General features: G+C 42.7%; 1 protein-coding gene across 1 annotated transcript; it reads right to left on the bottom strand.

Annotated features, from left to right (window-relative positions):
• Positions 1 to 9,018: 9,018 nt before the first annotated feature.
• Positions 9,019 to 24,406, bottom strand: CYTL1 (cytokine like 1). The gene is made up of 4 exons (XM_077280131.1): positions 24,191 to 24,406; positions 24,059 to 24,103; positions 18,280 to 18,408; positions 9,019 to 12,264 (listed from the first exon to the last, which is right to left on the bottom strand). The coding sequence occupies exons 1-4, from the start codon at positions 24,401 to 24,403 to the stop codon at positions 12,178 to 12,180; spliced, it is 474 nt and encodes a 157-aa protein (XP_077136246.1). The 5' UTR covers positions 24,404 to 24,406; the 3' UTR covers positions 9,019 to 12,177.
• Positions 24,407 to 25,123: the final 717 nt, after the last annotated feature.

Below are 25,123 nucleotides of genomic sequence, written 5' to 3'. Positions count from 1 at the left end.
GTATGGGCATTTGCTGCAGCAGAGGTAGTGGCTGCTGCAAGATCAGTCACTGGAAAGGAGTCAGCAGCTGTGGCAGGAGCAGTTGCGGGAGCAGGGTTGGTCACCGGGGCATGGTTGTTCTTCATACCTGCTTCAGATGTGGTCCCTCCGGTGCCGGTCTGCTCCGTCTCCAATGGGGTCTGGAATGCTGGTTGCAGGGCCTTGTGCTGCAGCATTGTCATCTCTATTTGCAGCATCTCGCTTCCCGGCAGGGCCTTGCTTTCTGGCTTCGGAGCGCTGGAACTTCGTTCTTGCTCCAGACCAGACGAGGCTGCCGACAGACGTCTGGTGAGGCTCCCGATGAAGGTCTTTTTCCACCCAGCCTCAGTGCTCAGCTGCATCCGCAGGAGTTGGTCGCTGAGCTCTTCCACGCCAGCCTGCAGGAAGTCAGGGCCAAAGGGTGATGCCTGGCCGCGGTGTCTCTCCAGGTGGCTGGGGGAGTCCTCTGCTCCGACCCCACACACTGGTCCCGGGCAGCTCACCATGGCATCCTCTACCTGGCTGGCATCTTCCTGGTCCTTTTCCTGCTCTCTCCTTCTGGGACAGTTTAGTTTTTGTTGTCTCCGCCCGCCATTGAGGATCAGGAGGCGGATCTCGGCTGCTGACGGACACGTCCTCAAGGTACAAACATATTTAGACTGGGCAGCCATTGTTCTTCGCGCTTCTCAGTTCGTTCATGCCCACAACTCCACGCCCTTCTTCTTTGTCTGCACTCCTCGTGGCGCTGTAATGGCGGCAGTTTTGGCGGGAATTTTGGCGGCAAATGGCAATATACAGTCTTTAAGCACAAACAGTTCAAATACAGTTCTGGCACAGTTCTTAGGCGCACATGACCCGATTTTCAGGCTTAAGTAGATGCTGTTCGTGATGCCAAAGAATGGATCACCCCCACGTAAGGGCAATGGGGTACTCAGTACCGGGTCCTTCAGTTTGGGGGATGTCACGGTGGCCCGACCCGGTCCGTGGCTCTTTGAGGGACGTCCAATAAAAGGGAAAGTTTGTATAATGTTCGTGACGCCACCTGTTGTGAATTTGCTTTTTGCTCCCTCTAGTGGTTACTAGTTTTTTGACTCTGGTTTTTCTGTCATTCCTTTTATCCGCACCTGGGTCGTTAGTTAGGGGTGTTGCTATATAAGCTCCCTAGACCTTCAGTTCAATGCCTGGCAACGTAGTTATCAGAGCTAGTCTGCTGTGCTCTTGTCTACTGATCCTGGTTCCAGTTATATCAGCTAAGTCTGCCTTTTGCTTTTTGCTATTTGTTTTGGTTTTGTATTTTTGTCCAGCTTGTTCCAAATCTATATCCTGACCTTTGCTGGAAGCTCTAGGGGGCTGGTGTTCTCCCCCCGGACCGTTAGACGGTTCGGGGGTTCTTGAATTTCCAGTGTGGATTTTGATAGGGTTTTTGTTGACCATATAAGTTACCTTTCTTTATTCTGCTATCAGTAAGCGGGCCTCTCTGTGCTAAACCTGGTTCATTTCTGTGTTTGTCATTTCCTCTTACCTCACCGTTATTATTTGTGGGGGGCTTCTATCCAGCTTTGGGGTCCCCTTCTCTGGAGGCAAGAAAGGTCTTTTGTTTTCCTCTACTAGGGGTAGCTAGATTCTCCGGCTGGAGCGTGTCATCTAGAATCAACGTAGGAATGATCCCCGGCTACTTCTAGTGTTGGCGTTAGGAGTAGATATATGGTCAACCCAGTTACCACTGCCCTATGAGCTGGATTTTTGTATTCTGCAGACTTCCACGTACCTCTGAGACCCTCGCCATTGGGGTCATAACAGTTTGCCAGGCCAGTATTAAATGTTTAATGCGTTGCAGAAGAGGGATTATAAGAAAGAAGATTCTGAGTTTTTTGTTTTTTTTTCTTTCTTCTTCCCCTTTACCTCAGAGTGGCTATGCTTGCTGCAGACATGAATGTCCAGACCTTGATTACAAGTGTGGACCAGCTGGCTACTCGTGTGCAGGGCATACAAGACTATGTTATCAGAAATCCTAGGTCAGAACCTAAAATACCGATTCCTGAACTGTTTTCCGGAGACAGGTTTAAGTTTAGGAATTTTGTGAATAATTGTAAATTGTTTTTGTCCCTGAGACCCTGTTCATCTGGAGACTCTGCTCAGCAAGTAAAAATAGTTATTTCGTTCTTACGGGGCGACCCTCAGGATTGGGCTTTTTCGCTGGCGCCAGGAGATCCGGCATTGGCTGATATTGATGCGTTTTTTCTGGCGCTCGGTTTACTTTATGAGGAACCCAATCTTGAGATTCAGGCAGAAAAGGCCTTGCTGGCTATGTCTCAGGGGCAGGACGAGGCTGAAGTGTATTGCCAAAAATTTCGGAAATGGTCCGTGCTGACACATTGGAACGAGTGTGCACTGGCCGCTAATTTTAGAAATGGCCTATCTGAAGCCATTAAGAATGTTATGGTGGGTTTTCCCATTCCCACAGGTCTCAATGATACTATGGCACTGGCTATTCAAATTGACCGGCGGTTGCGGGAGCGCAAAACCGCAAATTCCCTCATGGTGTTGTCTGAACAGACACCTAATTCGGTGCAATGTGATAGAAAAACCGCAAATTCCCTCATGGTGTTGTCTGAACAGACACCTGATTTAATGCAATGTGATAGAATCCTGACTAGAAATGAGCGGAAAATTCATAGACGCCGGAATGGCTTGTGCTACTACTGTGGTGATTCTACACATGTTATCTCAGCATGCTCTAAACGTATAGCTAAGGTTGTTAGTCCTGTCACCGTTGGTAATTTGCAACCTAAATTTATTCTGTCTGTAACTTTGATTTGCTCACTGTCGTCTTATCCTGTCATGGCGTTTGTAGATTCAGGTGCTGCCCTGAGTCTTATGGATCTGTCATTTGCTAAGCACTGTGGTTTTACTCTTGAACCATTAGAAAATCCTATTCCTCTTAGGGGTATTGATGCTACGCCATTGGCAGCAAATAAACCGCAGTATTGGACACAGGTTACCATGTGCATGACTCCTGAACACCGCGAGGTGATACGTTTTCTCGTTCTACATAAAATGCATGATTTGGTTGTTTTAGGGCTGCCATGGTTACAGACCCATAATCCAGTCCTGGACTGGAAGGCTATGTCAGTCTCAAGTTGGGGCTGTCGTGGTATTCATGGGGATTCCCTGCCTGTGTCTATTGCTTCTTCTACGCCTTCGGAAGTTCCGGAGTATTTGTCTGATTATCAGGATGTCTTCAGTGAGTCTGAGTCCAGTGCACTGCCTCCTCATAGGGACTGTGACTGTGCTATAGATTTGATCCCAGGCAGTAAGTTTCCTAAGGGAAGACTGTTTAATCTGTCGGTACCTGAACATACCGCTATGCGTTCATATATCAAGGAGTCTCTGGAGAAAGGACATATTCGTCCGTCTTCTTCCCCCCTTGGTGCGGGATTCTTTTTTGTGGCAAAAAAGGACGGATCTTTGAGACCTTGTATTGATTATCGGCTTTTAAATAAGATCACTGTCAAATTTCAGTATCCTTTACCGCTGTTGTCTGACTTGTTTGCCCGGATTAAAGGTGCCAAGTGGTTCACCAAGATAGACCTTCGTGGTGCGTACAACCTTGTGCGCATTAAGCAAGGTGATGAATGGAAAACCGCATTCAATACGCCCGAAGGTCATTTTGAGTACTTGGTGATGCCTTTTGGGCTCTCCAATGCGCCTTCAGTTTTTCAGTCCTTTATGCATGACATTTTCCGGAAGTATCTGGATAAATTTTTGATTGTTTATCTGGATGATATTTTGGTTTTTTCTGATGATTGGGATTCGCATGTGGAGCAGGTCAGGTTGGTCTTTAAAATTTTGCGTGAAAATTCTTTGTTTGTCAAGGGCTCAAAGTGTCTCTTTGGTGTACAGAAGGTTCCCTTTTTGGGGTTCATTTTTTCCCCTTCTGCTGTGGAGATGGACCCAGTCAAGGTCCGAGCTATTCTTGATTGGACTCAGCCCTCGTCGGTTAAGAGTCTTCAGAAGTTCTTGGGTTTCGCTAACTTCTACCGTCGTTTTATCGCTAATTTTTCTAGCATTGTGAAACCGTTGACGGATATGACCAAGAAGGGCTCCGATGTAGCTAACTGGGCTCCTGCTGCCGTGGAGGCTTTCCAGGAGTTGAAGCGCCGGTTTACTTCGGCGCCTGTTTTGTGCCAGCCCGATGTCTCACTTCCCTTTCAGGTTGAGGTGGATGCTTCAGAGATTGGAGCAGGGGCCGTTTTGTCGCAGAGAGGCCCTGGTTGCTCTGTTATGAAACCTTGTGCCTTTTTCTCCAGGAAGTTTTCGCCTGCCGAGCGAAATTATGATGTGGGCAATCGGGAGTTGTTGGCCATGAAATGGGCATTTGAGGAGTGGCGTCATTGGCTCGAGGGTGCTAAGCATCGTGTGGTGGTCTTGACTGATCACAAAAATCTGATGTATCTCGAGTCTGCTAAACGCCTTAATCCGAGACAGGCCCGCTGGTCATTGTTTTTCTCCCGCTTTGATTTTGTTGTCTCGTATTTACCAGGTTCAAAGAATGTGAAGGCCGATGCTCTTTCTAGGAGCTTTGTGCCTGATGCTCCTGGAGTCGCTGATCCTGTTGGTATTCTTAAAGATGGAGTTATCTTGTCAGCTATTTCTCCGGATCTGCGACGTGTGTTGCAGAGATTTCAGGCTGATAGGCCTGAGTCTTGTCCACCTGACAGACTGTTTGTCCCGGATAAATGGACCAGCAGAGTCATTTCCGAGGTTCATTCCTCGGTGTTGGCAGGTCACCCGGGAATTTTTGGCACCAGAGATCTGGTGGCCAGGTCCTTTTGGTGGCCTTCCTTGTCAAGGGATGTGCGGTCATTTGTGCAGTCCTGTGGGACTTGTGCTCGAGCTAAGCCTTGCTGTTCTCATGCCAGCGGTTTGCTCTTGCCCTTGCCTGTCCCGAAGAGACCTTGGACACATATCTCCATGGATTTCATTTCTGATCTTCCGCTATCTCAGGGCATGTCCGTTATCTGGGTGATATGTGATCGCTTCTCCAAGATGGTCCATTTGGTTCCTTTGCCTAAGCTGCCTTCCTCTTCCGATCTGGTTCCTGTGTTTTTCCAGAACGTGGTTCGTTTGCACGGCATCCCTGAGAATATTGTGTCAGACAGAGGATCCCAGTTCGTTTCTAGGTTCTGGCGATCCTTTTGTAGTAGGATGGGCATTGATTTGTCGTTTTCGTCTGCTTTCCATCCTCAGACTAATGGACAGACGGAGCGAACCAATCAGACTTTGGAGGCTTATTTGAGGTGTTTTGTCTCTGCTGATCAGGACGATTGGGTGACATTCTTGCCGTTGGCTGAGTTTGCCCTTAATAATCGGGCTAGTTCCGCCACCTTGGTTTCGCCTTTTTTCTGCAACTCTGGTTTCCATCCTCGCTTTTCTTCGGGTCATGTGGAGCCTTCTGACTGTCCTGGGGTGGATTCTGTGGTAGATAGGTTGCAGCGGATCTGGAATCATGTGGTGGACAACTTGAAGTTGTCACAGGAGAGGGCTCAGCGCTTTGCCAACCGCCGCCGCGGTGTGGGTCCCCGACTACGCGTTGGGGATTTGGTATGGCTTTCTTCCCGCTTTGTTCCTATGAAGGTCTCCTCTCCCAAATTTAAACCTCGTTTTATTGGGCCTTACAAGATATTGGAAATCCTTAATCCTGTATCTTTTCGTCTGGATCTTCCTGTGTCGTTTGCTATTCACAATGTATTTCATAGGTCCTTGTTGCGGCGGTACATTGTGCCTGTAGTTCCTTCTGCTGAGCCTCCTGCTCCGGTGTTGGTTGAGGGCGAGTTGGAGTACGTGGTGGAGAAGATCTTGGATTCTCGCCTCTCCAGGCGGAGGCTTCAGTACCTGGTCAAGTGGAAGGGCTATGGTCAGGAGGATAATTCCTGGGTGGTCGCCTCTGATGTTCATGCGGCCGATTTAGTTCGTGCCTTTCATGCCGCTCATCCTGATCGCCCTGGTGGTCGTGGTGAGGGTTCGGTGACCCCTCACTAAGGGGGGGGTACTGTTGTGAATTTGCTTTTTGCTCCCTCTAGTGGTTACTAGTTTTTTGACTCTGGTTTTTCTGTCATTCCTTTTATCCGCACCTGGGTCGTTAGTTAGGGGTGTTGCTATATAAGCTCCCTAGACCTTCAGTTCAATGCCTGGCAACGTAGTTATCAGAGCTAGTCTGCTGTGCTCTTGTCTACTGATCCTGGTTCCAGTTATATCAGCTAAGTCTGCCTTTTGCTTTTTGCTATTTGTTTTGGTTTTGTATTTTTGTCCAGCTTGTTCCAAATCTATATCCTGACCTTTGCTGGAAGCTCTAGGGGGCTGGTGTTCTCCCCCCGGACCGTTAGACGGTTCGGGGGTTCTTGAATTTCCAGTGTGGATTTTGATAGGGTTTTTGTTGACCATATAAGTTACCTTTCTTTATTCTGCTATCAGTAAGCGGGCCTCTCTGTGCTAAACCTGGTTCATTTCTGTGTTTGTCATTTCCTCTTACTTCACCGTTATTATTTGTGGGGGGCTTCTATCCAGCTTTGGGGTCCCCTTCTCTGGAGGCAAGAAAGGTCTTTTGTTTTCCTCTACTAGGGGTAGCTAGATTCTCCGGCTGGAGCGTGTCATCTAGAATCAACGTAGGAATGATCCCCGGCTACTTCTAGTGTTGGCGTTAGGAGTAGATATATGGTCAACCCAGTTACCACTGCCCTATGAGCTGGATTTTTGTATTCTGCAGACTTCCACGTACCTCTGAGACCCTCGCCATTGGGGTCATAACAGCCACCGTGGTATTCGGTCAGGGGGACCGACGCTGCTTAGGTGTCCGCTGGGGTGATGTAATGGCAGCTAGATGGTATACCTTCCCACAGGTGAAGTGTAACCCCAGGGCTTCCTAGAAGTGTAGATGGTGATGGTGGATGATGTAAGGCGCAGGGAATAACAAGGACACAAGGTTGCAGTCTCTTTACCTTTTACTGAACACTTCAGCATCCACAGTCTAGGGTACAGACCACAGGATAGGCAGAGTCCAGCCGGTCTGAAGGCAAATCCAGAGTCCCCTTATCCAGGTGGAAATCAGTAGCCTTCCTCTAGTGCCTGTGTGTTGTAGTACCTCCCTGCTGAGCTTCTCAGTAAGGTCCTCACAACTCTTGTAGATGTTCTAGATGTTATTTCTTCCTCTCTGTACCCCAGATAGTATGGATAGGACAAATCCGTATGACTGATGGCTTAAGGCTTGTTTATAGGGACCCTAGAGACGCCCCGACCCCCACAAGTTGCCACCGTGTCTTTTTAGGTATTAAGGTCGGGCAGCCAACTTGGAATTGACTGTCCTGCCAGTCCCTGGAGCAAGGCTTGGAGACGGTTGCTCCCTCGGTGTTCCGGCCACCGGCTACGCGCCTCAGAAGGAGGCAGCCTTTACAGGACAGAACTCCTTCTGGTGTTATCTCCTTGTGCTATGACTTCGTTTCTCACCCTCTACAACACGATTCTCTTCGTGTCCTTTCTTAGGATGCTGCTGCACATGTGGCAGGCGCAGCTCCGTGTCTTTCTGTCTTGCTAGGCCTCTGACAGGATCCCACCCCTGCAAGGGACCCTCTGTCTGCAGCTCCGATGTTCCTCCTTTCCCCCTGTCTGCCTGACAGGTGTTTCCTGGGCAAAGCCCAGTCAGCTTCTGACTAACTTTCTATCCAGCCCACCAGTTTTACCCTTCTGTGAGGAGTACCCTAGTAGATAAGAGCAAGGCTCCCCCTGGTGGTCTGGAGAGTGAAGTGTGGTGTATGGTTTGTGATACCTGGTAGGAAGATCTCCTTTATTGCCATCAAATGTATTATCACTCCCCCTGGTGGAAGAATGACATTACTGCAACGACCAGGACTCTGGGGCGCTGCAGAGACATGCACCCATAAATCGGCTTTAATCGCTACAGAAATGGCAAACAGGTGGGCGCTAAATGTAGTTTAGGCACACTGGGGCTCAGAAGGGAGGGGAGCATTTGGATTTTGGAGCAAATAATTCTCTGTATTTCATTTGGCGGGTGAGAAGCCATTTTGCTTTTTCGGAGACTTTGTGCTACCAGTAATGTGGACGCTCCCTATACTTCCGTTAACAGATGACGGACCTGAGTGAGGACTTCCTTTTTTTATGGATATAGTTGAAGCTTTTTGGGGAACATTTTACATAACATTTTGGCCCACGTGTATCCTGCGTTTTACCCTTGTTTGTGTGATGAAAAAGCATTGTTTTTTCTTCGTTTGTTATTCATTTTTTTTAAGGTGCTCACTTTCGGCCATGACTGTACATTCAATAGACGTTTATCTAAAGTGTACTATGTTGTATAATCAAGTCTCCATAATAATTCATTATTACACCAAAAATGTTAATAGCTATATCAATTATAATTCAGAGGATTGTTTAAATAGGACCTGTCACGCAAAAAAAAAAGAGTTATATATATAAATTACGGACCTCCCCTGACTCTGACGCTCTGGTGCAATATTATTCCATTGCAGAGATATTCACATTTGAATCTTTTGGAGTGCAGTATGTGAAATCTCTGCTTGTAGAGCAAGTAGGCATTTCTTCAGAATCTTCTGTGGGACGTGCGCTTTCACGCCTCCTTTCCAAAAGCTGCCAATCACAGATCAGCGGCATCTGAGACTGCTATATCAGCTGCAGAACTGTGATTGGAGCATCTGGTTGGGAGGGGTGAAAGAGCATGTCCCCAGAGAGGACTGTGAAGAAACACCTATTTGCCCTACAAGCAGAGATTTCACATACTGCTCCGTGTCAGGGGAGCCCAGGATTTTATTCATTTTTTTAGTAAGTGAAAGATCCTCTTTAATGACCCTACCAATTCAAGATGTCATTTCACATGCAAATTAGAAACTAGTCTTATGTATAATTTGTCAATAAGCTCAATATACACATGTACATGTAATGTGGAAAGAAGGACAACTTTTTAAACAGGAACATAAGTAAAATTTTTACTTTTTTATTTAGGTACATTTTTCCCTATTAGAATAGAAAGCAATAAAAAAAAAATAACGTAACAGAATATCTCTTTAGATATATAGATATATGTGCCTACGAGACTGATATGCTGTACGTTACTCTTTAAAATTCATGGCATTTTGAGATTTACGGAAAATAAGTTTTACTATCCTAGCCAAGACCGGGCCACACGCCAAGACATTCATTGACAGAGAGAGGATAAAGGACCTAAATTGTCCTACAGAACACAGAAAATGCTCAAACATTTGGAAATATCTCAACAGTTCCTCCATTAATCTCCTTTCATTTGCTCTTATAAAATGCCTCACACTGCAATTAAAACTGCAAAATATAGAAAGAAATATCTGAGTGTCTGAGTTCAGTCATTTCCAACCTCTTCCGTCTTACTGTCCTGTGGATGGCTGTAAGACAACTGGCTGCGGCAGAATCCTCCTCTGTGGAGCCATTACGAGCAGTGAGACTAAGGAACGCTCCACCACAACATGATATGATGGTTAATTCACTAAACAAATTCAAGGAGGATACCTTTCTCGATAATTTCACTCCTCAACATCGAACACCAAGTTATAAAATTATAGAAATCACAAGATCAACCAACATGGTAATGGTAAGCAAATGATGAAAAAATGGAATCACCATTTTCAAAACATCTCCCAGATGTTTGATGGGAGACAAGACCAGAGGTGCTGCAGGCCATGGAAGCAGGTTTAGGCCATGCAGGCTGTTCACAGTAGCCCAAGCAACATGTGACCTAGAGTTGTGTCGAGAAATGGTTCCTGTGTCACTTTGGAGAAATGGCCAACCACTCGTTCATTGATCCTTTCTGTATTGCAATTGATATGCCAAGCCTAAGGCATAAAACTATATCTTCACATATCATCTGCAGGTGTTTGCACCAGACATCCAGTTACAGGTGTTCTACTGACCTCACACCGCCACTTTCAAAAACTATAATGGTGCAGAGTAAAACGGCAAAGGAGACTGGGATGAATGTCTAACCTCTTCAGTTATGAGTCCCATGTTTGTCTCAGATGCAATAATAGTCAGAAATTGGTCTGGAAACCACATGGGCAATGCCATGAAGAGGCCTTCACAAAGGAACATCCCACCAGTCCTGCTCCTGGGGTTGCACCTCTCAAGTCTTCATTTCATGAACATTAACAGCTTGCCATTATATCAGTCTTGGAATTAGTACAGACATTTCTCAAAAGTGTTTCAGGAGCCATTTTTCATCACAACAAGGCCAGGTCGCATGTTGTTTGTACTACTGTGAGCAGCTTGCATGGACTAAGGATACTTCCATGGCCTTCAGTGTCTTCAGACCTGTCTCCCATCAACTACATGTGTGACATCATTGGTCGACAATTGCAAAGGGAGCTGCCAGCAGCTGATCTTGATAATTTCCCTGCCCAAGTACATTCAACGTGGCAGAACATTGTTCAAACAACCATTAATAACCTCACTGATAGTAGCAAAGGCTGTAAGTGTGGGAATTTGTATTTGTGGCCTCAAATTTGATACTGAATAAATCGCGATGTTTTAACAACTTTGTTTACATTTTTTCCCTCATGTGCAGATCATTAACATGTCTATCAACCCTGTGTTTTTGTAATTACACAACTTTTCCATTTTGGTGTTGCAATTTCAATTTGGAAGACTCTATAATATTACGGGTTAAGGATTCTGGATTCTGTGATGGGATGTTGATTCAGGAGACTAGTCTGATTTCCAGATGTGGAGTCGGAAAGGAATTTTTCCTCTAATATGGGGCAATTAGCGTCTGCCTCATGAGGTTTTTACCTTCCACACTAGATGATCCACATATTAGGTTTTATGTTAAACTTGATGGACTTGTGTCTTCTTTAACCTTAAAAGTATGAAGCAATAGGAAAAATATATTGGCTTTTCTATGGTTAATCTGATCTCCAACCAAAGATGAAACTGATCAGCAGGAAATTATTCCTTTAGGAATGAATATGTAGGTATTATCAAATTACCCAATGGGTAAATAGACCCTAATTAAGGGATACATTAAAGTGTTACTTTTATTGTTAAACTAAAAAGTGGTATGTAAATTTAAAATTACATCAGTTGGTCTGTGTTATTTCTATGATATTCAATCTCTAGGACCTGTATAATTAATTAATCAATCTGATTACATTGCTCCATCTGTGCTATCTTCCCTATGACTGCAGTTCATCGATTAGAATTGGTTTATCAGATAAATAGTTTGCTAAGATATACACAGATTTCCCTAGTGCTGCCTAACAACATATAGCCATCCGAACAAGTTTCGCCATTACTGGCTTCCTCAGGGGGCTGGGGCTATAAGCCAGTCATGGTATCCCTTAATTAAGCTCTCTCAAAAAAAAGGCTTCTAAAGTTATGTCTAAGAATGTTATGCCTTCCTACAATCATCAACAATCACAATGGGGAGGGGAGATTCATAAAGATTTATGTTCTATTCATTAAACTTGGCCAAAAGTTTGCTGGAGTAAGATTCGATAAATTCATTTTAAGAAGAATGCCTCCTCATGTATTTGGTGCATGCATTGGTGCGTCAGAATAAAAAAATGTACTCCAGCTCTGAACTAGAGTAGATTTCTGCTTTACTTTACAGCAATTTCTGGCTTCGATTATAATAAATGTATTGGACCACTGTTAAATCTACCACTTTCATAAAATACTGCAAAAAAAAATTGCAACTTTTATACAAGCTACAAAATCATTGACTTTCTTTCGAGGTTGTCCGTCAGGGTGGACTAGAGAATCCAACACATTGTGGACCAGCACTGTCCACATGGTCATCACCATTGGGTTCAAAGTGACTTGATTGAGTAAAAGATGGAGATAAACTGCAATACCAGATACAGAAATTGAATAAAAATGTTGATCTCCTCTTTGATAATAAGAGCAATAATAAGAATTATTGTGCCTACCCTTCTACCGCTTACCGTTGAGGTGGATTACATTGTGTTGGAAGAACGAAGCTTACACCTGGAGGAACATGATTACGCCAGTACAGTTATTAGATAGGAATTCTAATAGCACAACATTTTTTGTCTATATCAGATAATCTCCAAACTTTCGCCGTAGAGAGGTACAGAATCTCATGCTTTATCGTGAATCAAATTGGGTTGGAGGAATAGTAGTAGACGGTAAGTGTTCAAGAGCATCACAGTCGTCAACGAAGAAGACCAAGTCCTGCAGAATAGAGAAAAATAATATTATCTACTCATTACATGGTAAATTAATTTATAATTGTATAGATAATGTGACTACTCATTATTTATGACATTTATTGAGGGCTATTTCCATTCTTATCTTTGCTCGTAATCATGATGAAATACTCGCAATAATAAAATAGAATTGAGAATAAAAACATCTGACAAGAGTAAATGGGAGCCTTCTTCCCCAATGTCCATATGTCCTAATATATTTGAGGCTTTCTAAGGCTTCTTTCATACTAAGTTATCAACTCAATTACACAGTTAAAAAAAAAAGGATGAATGTACAGCATATGTTTATTCCCCAAAGGGTTCTAAAGCTCCGGTCTTTATTTTTTTCCAAGTTTCAGGAAAAAATAGATACATGTCTTCCCTTACCCTTACGCAAATTTTGTTAAAATCTCCATTTTCTCATAATTTAAATTTGAATATTCTCAAGCAGAATCATATGAAAAAAACAATGACAGACAGTATTTTTTTCCCATTGTGGGTATGGCTGTAGAAACTTATCGTGATCACCTATTTTTACTTTGCAAAGTTTTAGTTGTACATAGACGAATGGACAACCGTGCAAAACATGGATGTGCCTGGTCTGCCAAAACAGGGATGAGTAGGGATGAGTGGACACGTGGATGTTTGGGTTCGACCAAACTTTAGGCCAAAGTTCGGTTCAGGTAGCAGTGCTCTACCCGAATATGAACTAGAACCCTAACCCAACAGAAGTTAATGTGGACCTGAACTTTCCTGCTGTAAAATGATCTCTCTATTTTCTCCTGGAACTCTGAACAGTACAAAGGGCTTCCGAGAGAAGTCTGTGTTCGGAGCTCAGCACCGGACACCTAGTGTCCGGTATGAACCCCGAACTTTATAGCTTGAGATTGCTCATCTCTAATCCTGAGTGCAGGGCCAGTCTCTCCTATCCACGAAATTCATCAAGGATTACGTTTCTCACAATGCTAACTCTGTACATTATCTCAACATAGATGCAAAAGCCTCAACACTCTGCAACTCACATCACAACCACTTAAGGGCCACTAATAAATGCATATATCCCAACATTGCATGACAACATCAAGATTCTTTTTAAATCAGGTCATCTTGAGATCTCAAAGAGGACCTTTCACCAAATTTTTCATATAATGGACAGACGACGTTATAGTGGCTGCAGAGCGGAACAAAACATTTTTGTCTGTCATTAATTTCACATGTCTGTTTCAGCGATTTTATCAATAAAATTATTTGTCACCTTACTCTAATTAAGACCAAGTGGGTACCGTAAGTTCCTTGGGGGTGTGTACTTCTCCCTGTATGATTTGCTATCTATTAACCCCACTTGGAAAAGATGTGCACGCCCCCACTGAACACACCCAATTGGACTGAAGAGACGCTAACTCATTATGTGCCAATACTTTGATGGCTAATATCTTTGCAAAATTAAAAACAAACAAAAGTGGTTTTCTCCCACCCTGCCTTGTCTGTACAGTTCAACAATTCAACATGAAAAATTTGGTGAAAGGTCAAGAAGAAAAGTAGGAAAACATATTCTGTGTCTGGAAGTTCCATGTAGAGTATAGCTATGTGCAGTGTTCTTGACTGGAGATAATTGAATCTGTCAAGATTCATATTGGCAAAATTGATCGTAATTTACCTGGAAATTTGATTTGCAGTAAATTAATTTGGTGCAAAGTGATTGACCCGTACTATTCTTTTGAGTCTCACCAGACTTCTCAACATTATAAACGTAAGATGTAGAAAAAAAATCAAACAACTATTACTCACCTCACCACTCTGCTTGCCCCCCAGTGCTTAAAATTCCCTGTCCGGTCCTCGGTAACTCTTACCACCACCGGGCACTGAAACCTTGGGTCTCTTTCTGTTACACTGGGACTTACTGCAGCGACCATGTTTGAGGTGTTCCCGGACATATGTAGGAACAAGCTGGGCCTGGCCGCAGACAGAAGCTCCACTAGCATGAAGAAGCCCAGGGTTTCAGCTGGTTGTGGTGGTAAGAAGAGGAACTAAGGACTGGGTGGGGACAGTGAGCAGTGGTGGCAACCATAGAGGTGAGCACTGAGATGAGGATTTTTTCTCTTTTTTGACCTTTTTGATGGCCCTCTTTATTCATCGAAATGACTGTCAGCTGATGTTATAGTTATACCGGTAAATCAAATCATTTAGCTAGGTATGAAAATATTCAAGATTTTTCATTGGGGCCCTGAAGAACATTTCTTCTTTTCCAGAAAAAAACTTACAGAAAAATGTGGGAACGGCCTAAATGCTTGACACAAAATCTTTGATGGGTCAGAGTATGTTGCTTTGATAACCTCTAACTTCATAATATAACAATGAGTGAATAACATCTCCCTGACAAGGGACTCTGTGTATTATTCATTAAGAAGTCCTCTACGGTCTCCGGAAACATTTTTCTGTTTAACCCCTTCACCCCCGGAGCTTTTTCCGTTTTTCCATTTTCGTTTTTCGCTACCCTCCTTCCCAGAGCCATAACTTTTTTATTTTTCCGTCAATTTGGCCATGTGAGGGCTTATTTTTTGCGGGACGAGTTGTACTTTTGAACGACATCATTGGTTTTAGCATGTCGTGTACTAGAAAACGGGAAAAAAATTCCAAGTGCAGTGAAATTGCAAAAAAAGTGCAATCCCACACTTGTTTTTTGCTTGCCTATTTTGCTAGGTTCACTAAATGCTAAAACTGACCTGCCATTATGATTCTCCAGGTCACTACGAGTTTATAGACACCTAACATGACTAGGTTATTTTTCACCTAAGTGGTGAAAAAAAATTCCAAACTTTGCAAAAAACAAAACAAAACAAAATTGCGCCATTTTCCGATACTCGTAGCGTCTCCATTTTTCGTGATCTGGGGTCAGGTGAGGGCTTATTTTTTGCGTGCCGAGCTGGCGTTTTTAATGATAGCATTTTGGTGTAGATACGTTCTTTTGATCGCCCGTTATTGCATTTTAATGCAATGTCGTGGCGACCAAAAAAACGTAAATCTGGCGTTTCGAATTTTTTTCTCATTACGCCATTTAGCGATCAGGTTAATTCTTTTTTTTTATTGATAGATCGGGCGATTCTGAACGCGGCGATACCAAATATGTGTAGGTTGGGTTTTTTTTTTATTGATTTATTTTGATTGGGGCGAAAGGGGGGTGATTTAAACTTTTATATTTTTTTTATTTTTTTCACATTTTTAAAAACTTTTTTTTTTTACTTTTGCCATGCTTCTATAGCCTCCATGGGAGGCTAGAAGCAGGCACAGCCCGATCGGCTCTGCTATGCAGCAGTGATCATAAGATCGCTGCTACACAGCAGATTTGCAGGTGTGCTGTGAGCGCCGACCACAGGGGGGCGCTCACAGCCACCGGCAATCAGTAACCATAGAGGTCTCAAGGACCTCTATGGTTACCTTCCTGACACATCGCCGACCCCCGATCATGTGACGGGGGTCGGCGATGCGCTCATATCCGGCCGCACGGCCGGATGCGGTAGTTAAATGCCGCTGTCTGAGTTTGACAGCGGCATTTAACTAGTTAATAGCGGCGGGTGATCGCGATTTCACCCGCCGCTATTGCGCGCACATGTCAGCTGTAAAAAACAGCTGACATGTCGCGACTTTGATGTGCGCTCACCGCCGGAGCGCACATCAAAGCGGGGGTCCCGACATGTGACGTACTATACCGTCACATGTCGGGAAGGGGTTAGAAGTTTTCGCTACAATGATTTTGCAAATTAAAATGCAAAACTCTCTGTAAATATAACATCTCTAAGGATCCTTCCTTCGGAAATACAGAGCAACAACAGAGTATCCTCCATGGATGGGATCCCGATCTACTAATTTGTAAACATTGTTATATTAACCTCTTAAGTCACTTGATGCCGTAGCCAAAAATTCCTTTTATGGGAGAAAAATAAAGAAAAAATTAAATTCCACCATTGTTTTTCAGGTTTTGTTTTTATGGTCACTGTAGAGTAAATATCTTATATTAACTTTATTTCATGGGTCAGTATGATTAAAGCAATACAAAATGACCATAGTTTTGGTTTTACTACTTTCAAATAATAACAACTCTTAAATTAGCTTTAGGTCAGCCTTTAAAGGAAATCCGCCATCAGGTTTTTTTTTTATATAAGGGCAGAGACCCTGATTCCTGTGATGTGTCACTTAGTTTCCTGGATGTAGCAGTTGTGATACAATCATTGTTGCAGATCTAGCAGTTCTCTGAATGCTGAGCCCTGTATAACCCCGCCCACACCAGTGATTGTCAGCTTTCTGTGTTATATATTGACAGAAAGCTGCCAATCAGTGACAGGGGCGGGGCTATAAAGAGCAGGAGGACTACATGGCATGAGACACCTAGTCCTGTAGTGATAATCCCCTGCTGATAAAACACTGATTTTAATGAAACAGCAAAACACAGGCTAGTAAGAGATATACAGTTGGAATCAGGGTCTCAGCACCTTCATCATTCTGCTGTCAGATTACATAGGAAAAAAAAAGCTGACAAATTGTTGTTAAGACAAATCACTTTTTAGATTCTTTTCAATTTAGAAGAAAAGTGACTTTTCTATGATTTTCAGCATTCGAGATAGTCCGAAATTTATCATTTTTTTTTTTAGATTTTTTACTTATTGGATGGGAAAAGAGGGGCGATTTCCTTTTTTTTTTCTAAAAGTAACATTTTTTAGGCTATTCTTTTTCCCATTTTTTTTTTGATGATGAAAAAGTGATGACTTGAACAGTAAACTGCAATACTTAAGAATAGAAAAAGTGTTTTGTAATTTTCCCAATCTTCCTGCCTGTAGCTCTCCTCCTTTCTTTCCACTTAGATGCAGATTCTTTATATTGTATAGAAAATATATCTACATCTCATTCTCCAGTCCTTATAAATAATGAAAAAGAAATCCATCACTATTCCCACCAGGGTAAAATCAGTTTATTTAGATGAGATGTTCAAGGCTCCATTTTGGCCGTGTATAGAAGAGACGCTGCATTAAGACATCAGCACCTGTTCGGGGACCAACCCCTTCCTTAAGCATTGTGCTCCATTCATTATTTATGAGCATTGGAGGACAACATCCATGTTGGTACTTTTCTATAGAATATAAAGAAGTATTGAAGAAAAAAATATTGTGTTCCGGCTGCTTATTGTTGGATATTGTCTCACGACTGGGAGAGAGCTGATCAGTGGAACCTGATTGACGAGGTGTAATATATAAGGGTCAAAGGAGTTAATCCCTTAGATGCTGTTGTCAATGATGATAGCGGCATCTAAAGGGTTAAGCTGCGGCAATCAGAGCTCGGATAAGGCGGGTTTTTTGCAGGGTCAGTTGTGCTTTTAATGGCTCCTCTGAATTTCTGATATAATATTTGCGTTAGCATAATAAAAAAAAAGACCAATTCTGACTGTTTTGGTGGAATTTCAGTTCTACGACATTCTCTGTGCATTTTTTATGATAAATTAAGTTTATGTGACAAGTCAGCACAACCACGCCAAATTTCTATAGTTTCTTTTACGGTTTACTACTTGAAAAAAAAAAAAGTGTATTTATACTCCACATCCATAACTATTTTTCTATGTGAAGGATTTTTTTTGCTGGGGCAAGTCGTACTTTATGTAGCAACATTTTGGGTACATACAACTTTTTGTGACCAAAAAACAGCAATTCTGACATTTATAGCAATTATTTATAATGTTATTTTTTTCCTTTATTTTTTTAGTTGACAATGTTTTTTTTTTAAATACTTATTATATATTATTTTTTTTAGTTGGAGTAGTTCTAATCTCTGAGTTTTATTCCCACCTATCGACCCGTTAGATCTTAGCACCACATTCTTTGTGGCTCAAGTAGTGAATTCTAGAAAAATTCTCAAGTTGTAAATTCTTCAGCAAACACACTTCCCAGTTTTGACGGTGTACAAAAAAAGTACATAAACAACGTAAATGCCTAAATATACGAAAAAAACAACATACTCGCTTGCAGACTGTGTTCATGATAGTGTATAGATTTCTCACTTTCTTCTTTAAGGCGGTGACTCTTGGAAATCTTCCACAGTAAGGAGCGGAGATGAAAGAGCGCAGTTTTGTCATGACACAAGAATTCTGGAACACAACAATTCAATGTTGTCATTCAAAATTATATTTATCTATGACATATTTACTCAATCAGTCAAAAATGCTTTGAAAATATTATTTAATGCTAGAAATCTTCTTACTTTGGTTTCTTTGTGAGTAGAAGGGGCCTTACAGAAAATGCTAAAATCAGTCAAACTCTCTGGCATGTCCGCTAAGCAGTGATGAACGAGTATGCTCGTTACTCGAGATTTCCGAGCATGCTCGGGTGTTCTCCGAGTATTTTGGGCGTGCTCGGAGATTTAGTTTGTGTCGCCGCAGCTGCATGATTTGTGGCTGCTAAACAGCCTGAATACATGTGGGGATTCCCTAGCAAACAGGCAACCCACACATGTGTTCAGGTTGTCTACCAGCCGCAAATCATGCAGCTTCAGCGACACAAACTAAATCTCCGAGCACGTCCAAAATACTTGAAGAACACCCGAGCATGATTGGAAAACCTGAGTAATGAACACACTCGTTAATCACTACTGCTAAGCCATGTTGAGGAGAAAAGTCATTGGGTATCTGTAGAGCTTCAACATGCCTGATCCATGCTCAGTAGATATAAGCTGGCACTAGATGTATCTGGACTGGCAGCAACTTATTTCCTTCTCAATTAGAAATGATAGTTCTTGTGCTTGGTTGGGAAAAATAGCAGGAAGATAAAAGAGCCAACAGGTTAAGGCCACTTTCACACACTCGTAAAAAAAATGACCATACTTTGATCGGAAGACCCAACGTGATTTTAGGGTCTGTTGACCTGAGCAAACTGCTTCATAGTGTTAGAACTCACCTGGGGAGGTGAATTCACTAAGCCACAGGTCAGGGTGAACATATGAACTGAAGGCTGTTGCACATCAGGCTGGACTTGCTGGATGGCACATTGAAAAGCAAGGACTAGGAAAGTAGGCAAATGAGTGGAACAGGACACACCAGTTGACTTAGAGCCAGTGGTGTAGAAAAGCGCAGGAACTGAAGACATATAACCACCCCAGGAATAGCAGTCAATTTTTAGTGTGAACCAGTCCAAAGGAAAGTTCGTAAAGCTTTCAGCAGACAAAGGGTTAAACAGCAAACGATAAATAGAAGAATGGACAGCAGAAATGAAGAAGTAAACTTGATTATGGAGAACATATACTATTTTGCTGTAGTGACAGTAATATGGGCAGTCTCTGGAGAGGAGTTCTTAATGCTTACAGCAGATGAAGGGTGAATCAAGAAGCAAATGGGCAAATGTAGATTGTAGAAGGAAACAGGTGTTTTATGAGGGGATATCAGCTGAGGTGAGTAAAGGGGTGGGACAAACTCAAGGGTAAAAGGGGAGAAACATAAGTTTTACATAATAATCAGACATACATGTATATCCAAGTTGGTCTTAAAAGGCTTTGGGTGATAATGTCACTAAAATTTCCAAGGTGATTTGTGAAACCCAATGTGGAGCACAGTAAAGGGCATCGGCTATAGGTGAAGGGAGCAGAGCCCAGCCTTGGAGCTGAGACAGGTGCACAACACATAGGCATATATGAAGCAGTTAGCTCAGATCGGGAGAACGGCGATCAGTCCAGGTCTTCCGATCACAGTAAGGTCCGTGTTTCCTTACTTTTCCATCTAAAAATCGCTCTGCAGCTGACTTATCTGCCATTGGGAAAATAGATTAGTGATTGTCTCTCTCTCCAGTCGTCACAACTCACCTAACTACAATTTTTAATCTCTCCCTTTCCTCTGGCATTTTTCCCTCCTCCTTCAAACACTCTATCATTACTCCATTACTAAAAAAAACCACCCTTGACCCATCATGCACAAACAACTACAGACCGGTCTCCAATCTCCCCTTCATCTCAAAACTCCTGGAGCGCCTAGTCTACTCCCGTCTTACTCGTTACCTCTCCACTCATTCCCTCCTAGACCCTTCACAGTCTGGATTCCGCCCCCTACATTCGACAGAAACTGCACTCATCAAGGTGACCAATGACCTTCTGACAGCAAAATGTAACGGTGACCACTCGCTGCTCATTCTCCTCGATCTTTCTGCAGCTTTCGACACTGTTGACCACCCTGTCCTACTCTCTAGGCTCCAGTCACTAGGCATCAAGGACACTGCTCTCTCCTGGTTCTCTTCCTATCTTTCTGAACGCTCCTTCAGTGTTCTGTTCTCCGGCTCCACTTCATCTCCTCTTCCTCTCACTGTCGGGGTACCTCAGGGCTCAGTCCTTGGCCCCCTTCTCTTCTCCCTCTACACGGCCCCAATTGGACAGATCATCAGCAGATTTGGTTTTCAGTACCATCTTTATGCTGATGACACACAACTATACATGTCAGCCCCTGACCTTACCCCCGCTGTACTACAGAACACCACTAACTGTCTGTCCGCAGTCTCTGACATCATGTCCGCTCTCTATCTGAAACTCAACCTCTCCAAAACTGAACTTCTTCTGCTCCCGCCTTCTACTAACCTCGCTAAATCTGACATTTCCCTCTCTGTGGTTGGCACCATAATAACACCCCGGCAGCAGGCACGCTGTCTGGGTGTCATGTTTGACTCCGATCTCTCCTTCACCTCCCACATACAATCTCTTGCCCGCTCGTGCCGCTTACACCTAAAGAACATCTCTAGAATCCGCCCTTTTCTCACCATGGAGACAACAAAAACTCTCACTGTCGCCCTAATCCACTCCCGTCTGGACTACTGCAACTCCATATTAATTGGCCTCCCCCTCACGTGACTTTCCCCTCTCCAGTCTATCCTTAATGCGGCAGCCAGGGTCGTCCATCTAGCTAATCGTTACTCGGACGTGTCAGCTCTTCGCCAGTCATTACACTGGCTGCCCATTCATTACAGGATACAATTCAAAGTACTTGTTCTCACCCACAAAGCTCTTCACAGTGCGGCACCCCCTTACATCTCCTCCCTCATTTCTGTCTATCGGCCTAGCCGACCACTGCGCTCTGCAAACGACTTTCGACTAACCTCTGCACTAATCCGTACTTCCCATTCACGACTCCAAGACTTCTCCCGTGCTGCGCCAATCCTCTGGAATGCTCTACCCCAAGATATTAGAACCATCCACAATTTGCATAGTTTTAGGCGCTCCCTCAAAACACATTTGTTCAGAGTGGCCTATCACGTTCCCTAATCAAACTCATTTTATGTTTGTGTGTGTGTGTAGCCCACTCACTATCTCATCTACCCCCCACCCCCTGAAGATGGCTGGACCATCATTGTAAATACATCATTGTAAATACACACCTGTACTTTGTATCTCCCCACCTTATTGTAGATTGTAAGCTCTCACGAGCAGGGGCGTCGTATTTTATTTAATTCTGCTTTATTACTGTATTGTTAACATTGTTACCTATGACTGTTGTGTTTGAAACTGTTAAACTGTAAAGCGCTGCGAAACATGTTGGCGCTATAGAAATAAAGATTATTATTATTATTATTATTGTGCAAAGCACAGCACAGATCAGGGCTGACAACCTGTGCCTTCATTTTTCTAGACAACTTTGTCTGAAAACAACAGACAGATGACTTTTTCATAAAAAAAACCATAATGGATGGAAAAGATAATGTGTTACACTTTTCCAGCTCAGCTGCTATTACTAACACGTCAGCAGCGTCCAGTGCACTGTAACATCAATAATGATCCATACAAGCTCTTACATCTTAAGAAAATATCAGGGACATGTAATTTTTTTCTAGAGGCTAGAAGAAATGACGGACCAGGAATTTACAGACAGCTGGAAATCTTGGCACAGATGGGATGACAGAAAAAAAAAAGATATGATGTTTTAAAGGGGCTTTTGCACAATCCCTTAACAGGGTCGTCAAGTGCAAAGATATCAGATTGATGGAGGTCTGACACTCATCACACCCACAGATCAGCTGCTGTCCGGTACATCAATCACCAGAAGTGCAGTGTATAGAGCCGGAATGCCGTGGCTCTGTACAATGTGTAGTGGACGATCTTGGGTACTGTGACTCCCATTTACTTTAGTGGGAGCTGAGCTGCAGTTGGAAGCAACTACCCTAAAAGTTAAAGGGACCTAACAGCTGATACATGCTGCCCAATCCACGGGCACTGACTGTATGTTTTCACCCAGGTATGTTTGACAAAAAATATACTTTAAGAGCCACTGGTGACTGAGCTGCATGGGAGCCTCGTGGGACGGGTGGGTCTCTAGTGGCTTGTTCCCACCCACTGTCCAGGATTGACAAGTCTCTACCTATATGAGTTGGTTTCTATCTTTCTAGGAGAGAGTTAATTTACACCACAATGGAAGATTAAGACATTCTTATAATTTTTATTCACATTACATAACTCATGGTAGACATAAATAAGTCTGCAGAACGCTCCAACGACCATTGAAGTATTGTGCGACCATTGGATGGGAGCTCTGCGAATCTTCTACCTGCCAGGTTCTCCAGCTTCTCTTTTAATTAGCTGGTTCGGTGCGATATCATTCCTTCATCAATGACGACTGTCTGAACTGCTTTTTTATCCACTGACTCACAATGTAAAGATGTAGCCAAGTCTGACTTAACAAATAACAAACTATTTTGATAACTCGTCACACGTTCTCTCCCTTCAGAGGCTTCAACTAAACTAACACTGGACAAACCATTGTCACATTAGGTGTCAAATTATACTTTTTGCACATTTTTTCCACTTACGAGAAAATGGATTGATTATTCTGATCAGACTTCGCTCAGAAATTGTTCCCAGTGTCATCCGTTTTTCTTGTACGTGGAGAGAAAAAAAAATGTTTTTCAACCTTTTCTTGTCTGACAGTCCATGAAAATCAGACCAAACTCAGATGTCATCAGAGTGCGATCCATTATTTCATGGACCCATAGACTCGAATTGCCAATTTGGATCTGACCCTCAGATTACAATTGGACACGTCTCCGGTATTTTCCGCAGATCACTCAGTCTGAGAAACACATTGGACATGTGCAGAGCCCCATAGAATATTATAGGCATGAGTCCTATCCAGGAAAATCATGTACGAGAAATTCGGTTGTGTGCACAAGCCCTAAAACATAAAGTGTGCACTGCACCTACAACTGTCTATGTTGTTATCATAGCAAATACCCATTTAAAGTTTTAATTTTTTTTTTAGTTTGCAAAAAACTCTGAAAAACTCTCCATTTCTTTTTTTGTTCTTTTTTTTTGATTAAGCATGTTTTATTTTTTTTCTTCTTAATCCTATACAGAAACACATGGGAAGAAAATACACCTAGAGAATGCTGTCTTAAAAAATATGTAAAACACTAGGAAAAAAAAGCACTAACACAAAAAAATAATATATATATATCGTTATATGTTTATATATATATATATATATATATATATATATCTATATACATATAGATATATATTAAAAATCCACTTTATGAAGCAAAGGAAGGAAAGGTTATGTTACATATATATATAATATTTTAAATAGAAAATTAGTATAAAGTAAAATACATTATTCTGGTGCAGTTGAATGTATCACAACTTTAAAAAAAAAAAAATATTAGCGTGAATTTTGTTAGTAAGGGGCTACCTTAAGAAAGTTATTGGAGCATCACAATGATCTGTGCAAAAATGACAAACTCAACTCTGTGGTATTGATCCAAAATCTCAATACTTACATGGATGTCCAGATACAATGTGGGCAAAGATTCTTTACACCGTCCCTGTTTTAAAAGACATTAAAAAACGTTTTAGGGAGCTAGGTTCTTTTGTTCTGCCGACGGTCACCCCAGAATCTTCCGGTTACTTACAGATGGCAAAATCCTCCGTAATGTTAGAAAAGATTCAGTGATTTCTTGGCTCAACGTCACGACTCTTGAATAGCAGGTCAGGGGAGAAGAGGAGGTGAAAAGAAAGAATATATTAAAGACTAAGAAACTCAGGAAAAGCTTCATCACTGCTCGCAGCTTGTCAGCACGAGCTGCTAATGGCTCTGGCCGAGATTTGTAAATCAATGAACACATAGCCGAGCAGCCAACACCAATTTATATGAACAGCTGAATCAAGGGGGGGGAAAGCTGCAGGCTCCCAGCCAAGGGGAGATGAAAGTGGACGTTACCAGCAATGTCAGAGAGCGACGTTTCATAACTCTTCTGAAAAGGAGATGAATGACGAAGAGAAAATGATTTTATAGGGCAGTCCGTAAATAGAGGATTCTCAATGGAATTACAAAAATATGTATTTGTGCAAAATTGGAGAAGTTTGGTCAAGAGATCACCAATCGGTCAATACTAAGAGTTGAGCCAGTTGGTTCAATTTGCCTTGAACTTTATAAAAAGTTCAAATTCACTTTGTGTGATTAAAATGTTTGGGAAGGAGGTTGAAAAATAAAAAAAAATCCTACTCTCATCTCTCCATCTCTCCATGATTGGCTCCATCCGGCTCCGGCAACGTCGGATCTTCATGGCAGGTGATGGCCTTTTCCGCTTCTTTCTTCATTCTCTTGTACTGAGTAGTCCTTGGGCATTACATGACACGTTGTGACGTCACACGTACTAGTCAGTGCTGGAGATGCCGAGAACCTGATGGGACCTGTGAAGAAGACTCAAGACCTGCTGTGACTGTGGAAACAGACTAGAACTAGGAGGCCTTGGAGAGGAGCTGTCAGGAGGAGGTGAAGGACCGGAAAAGGTATCTAGTATGACTTTTTTTTTCATTTTTTTCTCCTTTGCCAGTACTTTTGA

This window comes from Ranitomeya variabilis, chromosome 1 (assembly GCF_051348905.1).
Source record: "Ranitomeya variabilis isolate aRanVar5 chromosome 1, aRanVar5.hap1, whole genome shotgun sequence".
Lineage (NCBI taxonomy): Eukaryota > Metazoa > Chordata > Amphibia > Anura > Dendrobatidae > Ranitomeya > Ranitomeya variabilis.
The sequence above is the reverse complement of the archived record's forward strand: the minus strand, read 5'-3'. Positions and strand labels throughout refer to the sequence as shown.